The sequence below is a fragment of the Arachis hypogaea genome, chromosome 11 (genome assembly GCF_003086295.3).
Source record: "Arachis hypogaea cultivar Tifrunner chromosome 11, arahy.Tifrunner.gnm2.J5K5, whole genome shotgun sequence".
Lineage (NCBI taxonomy): Eukaryota > Viridiplantae > Streptophyta > Magnoliopsida > Fabales > Fabaceae > Arachis > Arachis hypogaea.
Window position 1 is genome coordinate 143,147,327 of NC_092046.1, and position 9,153 is coordinate 143,156,479.

The 9,153-nt window shown below is 29.7% G+C and overlaps 1 protein-coding gene across 1 annotated transcript; it reads right to left on the reverse strand.

Moving 5' to 3' along the window:
* Positions 1-8,029: 8,029 nt before the first annotated feature.
* On the reverse strand, positions 8,030-8,542 carry LOC112724106 (cell wall / vacuolar inhibitor of fructosidase 1-like). The gene has a single exon (XM_025775376.3). It carries the CDS (start codon positions 8,540-8,542, stop codon positions 8,030-8,032), a length of 513 nt encoding a protein of 170 aa, XP_025631161.1.
* Positions 8,543-9,153: the final 611 nt, after the last annotated feature.

The following is a 9,153-nucleotide window of genomic DNA, read 5'->3' on the forward strand; positions in this document are numbered from 1 at the left end:
ATATAAAGTGTTTGTTGGGCGTCATTATTTTAATAAAAAAGATCTTTTTTTTAATAAAAAAGCATGTATTTTTTATTTTTTAAGCGTATTTGACAAATTTTTAGTAGTAAAAGTAAAAGCATTAGAAAAATAAAAGAAATATCTTTTTTAAGAAGTTGTAATTTACATTTTTTTAAAAGATCTTTTTCATTAGAAAAAGATGTTTTTCATGTAATAAATAAATAAAAAGTATTTTTATATTATTATACCCAAACATAATAGATAGATAAAAAGATCTTTTTGCATGAGATACCCAAACATAAAATTATTTTTACTTTTCCATAAGATCTTTTAAAAAAAAATAACTCGAAAAAAGATTTTTTTTTTAAGTTAACCCAAACAAGCCCTCTATATATATTGGGGAGTGCTAGGTAAACAATGACCATCTTGAACAACATGAACAACCACCAATCAAATAAAAATACACTATATCCTAATTTAATACTACTAATTAAATTTAAGATTAATTTACTCTTTTAACCCTATTAATTCACATTGTTCACACATTGTTCAAAAATATTATTGGTGACCTATACTTTTTCTATATTAAAATATAAAATATGCATTAAAAATAAATTAAATACCATATGTATTTATACATAAATACAGTAAATATTAATTAATGGCTTCTTAAAATTAGCAAACGATATTTAATTTACAAAAAAAATTAAAAAAAATTTAAAAAAAAAACACTTAATATGAAATAAAGGAAGTAAAATAATTTATAATAAAACTCTACGTCCAAGCAAAATATTTAATTAAATCTAACCAAATTGTTATAATAACTTTTCAAATCACGCGTCTCTTTCTACTTCTCCTTCTCCTTCTCCTCCTCTTTCTTCTTCTAAATTCTTGCACACAAGTTCTTCTTCTTCTATTTTTTTTTGTTATCGTCGTCACCAATAGCATCAACAGTTTGCAAACATCTTTATTAGTTCTGATTTTCTCTGCTACCATCATTTAATAATTTCAGTTCATCATTTATTAATTTATTTCGGTTCATTTGTATGTTAATTGAGGTTCACTTGATGCTGCTGATAAGTATTATTGACCAAATTTTTATTTCTTAAGTAATTTCAGTTTATTTCTTTGTTTAATTGAGGTTCATTTGGATCTAGAATTGAATTTGATGTGTTTTTGTTAATGATTGAGTCTTTGTTACTGTTTGTTCAAATTTGAACTAATTTCAGTTCATTTGTGTGCTAATTGAGGTTCACTTGATACTGCTGAAAAGTATTGATCAACTTTTTTATTTCTTAAGTAATTTCGGTTCATTTCTTAGTTTAATTGAAATTTTGTTTGGATCTAGAAATAAATTTGATGTGTTTTTGTTGATGATTGAGTTTTTTTGACTGCTTATTCAAATCTGCACTAAGTGAATGGAATATAGTGGAATCTAATGTAATTGCATAAACTGATAATAAATAATTTCATTTTTCTTTGCTAAAAAATTTGGTCAATACTTATCAGTAGCATCAAGTGAACCTCAATTAACACAAACACATTGAATTCATATCTGGATCCAAATGAATCTCAAATAAACTAAGAAATGAACCGATATTACTTAAGAAATAATAAAAAATTAGGTCAATACTTATCAGCAACATTAGGTAAACATCAATTAACACACAAATAAATCGAAATTAATTTACAAATGAACCAAAAATAAACCAAAATTATTTAATGATGGCACCAGGAAAAATCAGAACCGATAAAGATGTTAGCAAAATGTTGGTATTGTTGGTGATGACGATAATGAAAGAAAAGAAGAATTTACGTGCGTGAATTTAAATGAAAGAGGAGGAAAAGGAGGAGGATGAGGAAATGGAGAAGGAGAAGACGAAGACGAAAAAGGATATGTTTTACGTTATTGAAACGCGTATGTGTACACACTGGTGCGATGAAAGTGATTTTTGTTGAGTTTGGACAAATTTAGTTAGACTTAGTTATCAAAAACACTTGGATGTGTAGTTGGATTGAATAATTTAATTATACCATGTGTAAAAGAAATATATACGTATAGAAATATGTATTTATTATCTCATTAAAAAATTATTATATTAATATAAACGAATTTAATTGTTTTTATTGCAAACTTTATTATTTTAGTAATTAATTATTTAATTATAAATAATATGTGAATTAATTAGGGTTTAGTGTTTGTGAGATTTGTCAACTGGGAAAGAAGCATAGAGATCCATTCCCTACAGGAAAGTCTTGGAGAGCTAGAAGATTACTTGAAATTGTACATTCAGATCTCTTTTCTGTAGAAGTTTCAAGTAATGGTGGTAGCAGGTACTTTATCACTTTTATTGATGATTTTAGTAGATATACATGGGTATACTTTCTGAAGCAGAAATCAGAAGCATGTGATGTCTTTAAGACATTCAAGGCGTTTGTCGAAAAACAAAGTGGCTGTAAAATCAAAATTCTCAGAACAGACAGAGGAACAGAATATCTTGCGTGTTCAAAATACTTTAAGCAACACGGAATTCAACACCAACTAACAACTAGATATACTCCTCAACAAAATGGAGTTGCTGAAAGAAAGAATAGAACCATCATGGATATGGTCAGATGCATGCTCAAGTCAAAACAAATGCCTAAAGAATTTTGGGCAGAAGCAGTTGCAACAGCAGTTCATATTTTAAACAGGTGTCCAACAAAGAGTGTTCGTGATAAAACTCCAGAGGAAGCTTGGAGTGGAAAGCGGCCTTCCATCCATCATTTCAGAGTCTTTGGGTGTATCGCTTATGCCCATGTACCAGATCAATTAAGGAAGAAGTTAGATGACAAAGGCGAGAAGTGTATCTTTATTGGCTATAGCACAGACTCAAAAGCATACAAGTTGTACAATCCAGAAACAAAGAAAGTAATCATCAGCAGAGACGTGACGTTTGACGAGAAAGCCATGTGGAACTGGAACACAAAGACAGAAAAGCAGCTGACTATAATTCCAAATACATGTGACGAAGTAGAAGAAAGACAACCTGACACAACTGAACAACCAGAATCATCTAGAAGATCGCAAAGAGAACGGAGACTACCTGCTAGATTAGCAGATTATGAAGTTGGCAATGACAACGATCCGTCCGATGAAGAAATCATAAATTTTGCTCTATTTTCAGATTGTGAGCCGTTGAACTTTGAAGAAGCCTCTAAAGACAACAATTGGAATAAAGTAATGGATGAGGAGATTCATGCCATTGAGAAGAATGACACATGGGAGCTGACTGATTTACCAGCAGATAAGAAGCCGATTGGAGTAAAGTGGGTTTACAAGACTAAGTACAAACCCAATGGTGAAGTTGATCGTTTCAAAGCAAGATTAGTTGCAAAGGGATACAAACAAAAATCAGGTATCGACTACTTTGAAGTATTTGCTCCTGTTGCTAGATTAGACACTATTCGTATGATTATTTCACTCTCGGCTCAAAATAAGTGGAAGATACATCAAATGGATGTTAAGTCTGCATTTCTAAATGACACTTTAGAAGAAGAAGTGTATGTTGAGTAACCTGCAGGATATGAATTTTTTGGAAAAGAAGATAAAGTTTACAAATTGAAGAAAGCTTTGTACGGGTTAAAGCAAGCACCAAGAGCGTGGTACAAGAAGATTGATTCTTATTTTATTCAGAATGGTTTCAGAAGATGCCCGTTTGAGCATACTCTTTATATCAAGTTCGTTGAACCTGGAGATATCTTGATCGTGTGTCTTTATGTTGATGATTTAATCTTTACTAGCAACAATTTGAAGATAATTACAGAATTCAGGGAGGCTATGATAAAGCACTTTAAAATGACAGATATGGGCTTAATGTCTTACTTTCTTGGCATTGAAATGGTTCAAAAAGATGATGGCATTTTCATTTCTCAGAAGAAATATGCAAATGATATTTTGAAGAAATTTCAGATGGAACATTCAAAGCCAGTTCCTACTCCAGTCGAAGAGAAGTTCAAGTTGCTGAGAGAAGATAAAGGGAGAGCAGTAAATCCCACATACTACAAAAGCTTGATTGGAAGTCTGAGGTACTTAACTGCGACTAGACCAGATATTGTGTTTGGAGTTGGTTTGCTTAACAGATTTATGGAAGAGCCTTGTACCAACCATTTGCAAGCGGCAAAGAGAATTCTTCGATATATCAAAGGTACTTTAAATGATAGAATTTATTATGAGAATATTAATGAAGTAAACCTTGTTGGCTACACTGATAGTGATTGGGCCGGAGATATAGAAACAAGAAAAAGTACTTCAGGATTTGTATTTTATCTTGGTTCTGGTGCAATTTCATGGTCGTCAAAGAAACAACCAGTAGTAGCACTATCTACAGCAGAAGCAGAATATATAGCAGCAGCAAGTTGTGCAACACAAGCAGTTTGGCTAAGAAGAATTCTTGAGGAATTGAACGAGAAACAAAGTACTCCAACAACAATATTTTGTGATAACAAGTCAGCTATTGCACTTTGCAAAAATCCAGTATTTCATGGAAGATCGAAGCATATTGATATTCGGGTTCACAAAATCAGAGAATTGGTGAATGAAAAAGAAGTTGTGATCGAGTACTGTCCAACTGAAGAACAAGTTGCAGATATATTTACAAAGCCATTGAAGACTGAATTATTTTACAAATTGAAGAAGATGCTTGGAATGATTAATTCTGCAAGTTTGATTTAAGGGAGGCAATGTTGATTAAAAATTAAATCAACTTGCATAGATTAGAATTTTCATGAAGCATGGTTAAAGAATTGAAGAAGCAAAGTTTGAGTTGAATACAATAATCATCAATTGGCTAGATATTGCTAGAAGCTAATGTTGGTGGAAGCTTGAAGATTTTTGAAGAGCATTCAAGAGAGTAGTATAACTACAACATTCTACAACAATGAAGAAGTTCAAAATCAAATTGAATTGGAATTGAAAGGAAGTTGCACTCATCACCTCCATACTAGAAGAATCATGAAGTGCATTGGAAGCTTCAAGATTGATGACTAAGCTTAATGAAGAATTTTCAAGATGTGCTAGAAATTACTTATTTGAATAGTCAAAGTAAGAAGCAAAGTTGAATAAGTATGTGTATTAAGAAGCTAGTAGAATCATGAACTTTTAGTATAAAACTTTGCCTATATAAAGGCATATATGCCTTATGTATTTTGTATGTTCCATGTAATGAAAAAAGATATGATTATGTGAAGTATTTCTTTGTTCTATTATTTCATATGAGTATTGGTGAGTTTGAGAGATAAAAAATATAATAGCGTCATTTATATGAGTAAGTGATTTTAGGGCCAATTAAATTGTGGGTATTATACTTACAATGTATAATAGATATAGTTAATTTTTTTGGCAATTTCACTAACGGAGAATATAAATTTTATTCAAACTATTGGTTAACGCAGATAACTTTTTTAAAAAATCATTGAAGACGATATTATGGAAATGTTTTTGACTGAATTCCTATGCATGAAATGTTTTAGTCAACTAACCTTATCATTAAAGTCTCACACTTTTAACGTTTTCACGAGAATTATTTCAGTTGATCAAATCAAATATAAATATTGGGAGTGGATCCTCTCCGGTGGAAAAAAAATTGGTTGGTGTTAATTGTGATCTTTCACTCTTCATTGTTTTCTCTTTTATATTTAATTTTAGTCTCACTTGTAAAGTTAACGGTGAGAGATCACACTTTATTTTCTTAAGTGTTAAAAAAACTGGAGAAGATCCATTTTCATAAATATTTTAACCTCGCAGGACTTTAATTGATTAAAAAATATTATATCTACATTTAGGGACGGTTTTACGGGGCGAGTAGAGGCCTCGACCCCCACAACTTTTAAAAAAAAAAGATTAATAGTAATAAGTTATTAAGTACGATTTAAATTTTTTAAAAATTTATTTAGTATTTAGTCTAATATAAATAAAAATAACGATTTCTAATATCTAAAAAGTAAGTAACAATATTAAAAAAATATGAAAAGATATTATTACTAATATTTTTAATTAAATAAAATTTTTCAATTCCCATCAAGTATATTATTTTCTTCTTGTGAGCGTTTTTTTTATTTATTTGGTATTAATTTTTTTTGTTTCAACTACTACAACCGAGAGTTCTTTTTCAGCTATGAATATTGTGTAGAATAATTCAGAAATAAAATGAAAGATAAATTTTTTGCTAATTGTATTTTAATTATATTGAAAAGAAAATTGTAGAAAAATTTGATACAAATTCTATTATCGATGAATTTTATGAAATGAGAAATCAACCACTTCGTTAATAAAAATGACATATATATTTTTTGTACTTTAAAATATATTCTCTATCAGTATATTTTTGTAATGCATTTTACGTTATATAATTTTTTGCATAATTTTTTAATATTATATATATTATTGGCCTCCCATAATATTATTTCTGGATCCGTCCCTATCTACATTAAAAATTATTTATTATATATTTTTATATAAAAATATATATAATAACTAATTTAAAAATTAATTTTTCACGTATAAATAATATATGTAAAGCATATATATTGTAAAGCATGTTCTGCAACATTCTAGTATTTGTAGTGACATTCGTTTCTCTTAAACTCACCTACCAAAATATATTAACAAAAAAAAAAAAAAAACCACAATCTTATAAAGTATATATATTCTGTTTCCTTCTTCTCAATGGATGTGCAGTTTTACACTTTTACAAGAAGAATGTACATATATGGTTGTTATGAGTTACCTTCATCAGCATATTCTAATTCATAAAACAAATCTATCACATAGGAGAATTCCGTTCAAAAAAAAAAAAAAACTAAAAGACAATGCTTCCAACTTTTTAAAGAAAATAATGACATATATTTTGACCAGAATAATATAAGTTACTAAACATTAATTCTTTACCATAATATTCTAATCTTCAATTAAAATTAAGAAAAAATATAAAAAGACAATGAGTTTTTTTTTGTGACTAAAAAGACAATGAGTTTAAGTGTACAATATGTATAATAAAAGTAAAAAAATTAAATTCAGATGATAATTAAATTAATTAATTTTTAATAATTTCCATTTTTAAATTAAAAAAAATAAGAATTTACAGCGATAGTTACGTATACCACAAACTCTTCCCTTTTTGCACGTAATATGACTTTTTTCAGGAACGTTCTTCTCGTCCAATTTCTTCCCTTCTCACAGGTTCATTACCCAGCAACATCAGCCGCCGCGCTGCGCACCGCAAACGTCTGAGCAACACCGTTATGCACTTTGCGTCATATGCGCAGCCCCCAACGCACCGGTCGTGCTCGGCTGACGGCTAGTTTCGCCGTTCCAGCGTCTTTATTCGCAACAGACGAGGGGATAGACGAGGCGGTCCTTTCATACGTGCATCACTCCGTGCTATATTTATCCGCAATCAATGAAGATATAGAATCAATGATAGAAATGGCAAAAAATTTGTTGGTAATCCATGGCTTTGATAGCTATATATCATAATATCCACATATCCACAATTAATGAAGATATAAAATTTTTAGCTCTTTTTGCTCTCTTTATACTGGTGGCTGATTTTGGTGTACATGTGGCATAATCCATAATAATAATTAAATATATAAAATTATAATAAAAAATTAAAACTTAAATAATAAAAATAAAGAAATGTGAAAGATAATTCGCAATTTAAAAGTTGTCCACAATCATAATGAACGCACTAGTGTACTATGGACGCACATGGATCAAAAGATTGTGCTGCAATTGCATGCAAATCGTCTCATTTTCAATAAATTTAAATGTCGTTAGCCATTAGATTGCAGATGTGGTGTTTATAGAAAACCAACTTTGTTAAACCATCGATTCGAAAAACTATGATGGTAAATACCGAATTTATCATTATTAGACTAATTATAAATCCTACTAAATTCGTGTAAAGTGAAATTAGTTGTGCAATAATTAAAGTAGTTATATAGGTTTATTTGAGTCACCAGAAAAAAAAAAAAAAAAATCAGCGATTTACAAATTCTTAAGAATTGCAGCAGAAATATCAAGAAGCTGCAGCATAATCCCATTCCTAGAACTCAAAGGTGACTGATTCCCAGTGAATTTCTTGTTGCAAGCAACAATGTTTTTCTCAGCATTAGAAATATAGTGACTTGCAAGGTCAAAGTCGCCTTGGTTTATAGAATCAACAGCTTCATGAAGAACATACTTAACAACAGGCATATATGACTGACCAGCACAAAAGGCCAATTTGTTCTGCAATTCATGGTCAGAGACTTTATTAATAAGGTCTCCAATGTATTTGAGAGTGTCAGTTGCATTTGCTAGAGCGTAGTTGATCATTATCACAACCATACCCTTTGGATCACTTGGGGTGGCAGGGTTTGAATGGATGACATTGCTACAGAGTTCATAGTATGGTGTCTTCTTGCATGTTTGGTCTATCAAATCATCCGAATATGTTGTGGATAGAAGAGTCAAAGAGAGAAGAACAAGTTTTAAAGGGGTTGAGACCTTATTCCTCATTTTCTTTTTCTTGAAACGATGATGGGTTGGGATTCAGTGAGGAATTATGAGTTAGTTTGGCAGCTATTTATGGTTAGTTTGGCCGTTATCTGAATTCAATTTGATAAAACAAAAATAATTATTGTACATTAAAGTTAGTTTTTAATATAAAGTGTTTGTTTGGGTGCCATTATTTTAATGAGAAATATCTTTTTTTAATAAAAAAATAATTTTTTTATTTTTTAGCATATTTGACAAATTTTTAGTAGTAAAAGTAAAAGCATTAGAAAAATAAAAGAAACATCTTTTTTGAAAATATGTAATTTACATCTTTTTTTAAAAGATCTTTTTCGTTAGAAAAAGATGTTTTTCATGTAATAAATAAATAAAAAAATATTTTTATATTGTTATACTCAAATATAATTGATAGATAAAAGGGTAAAGTACTAAATTAGTCCCCTACGTTTGGGCGTAATCCTATTTTGGTCTTTAAAATTTAAAGTGTCCTATTTGAATCAAAAAAAGTTTTATTTAGCTTCAATTTAGTCCCACCGTGAGGTCAAAGATAAATAATTAACGAAATGTCCTACATGACAGTAGTATAAGAACAAGTTCGATAATTTGGAGAATAG

Excerpts from the sequence above, each read along its gene's own strand:
- LOC112724106 (XM_025775376.3), bottom strand. The coding sequence starts at position 8,542 with ATGAGGAATAAGGTCTCAACCCCTTTAAAACTTGTTCTTCTCTCTTTG.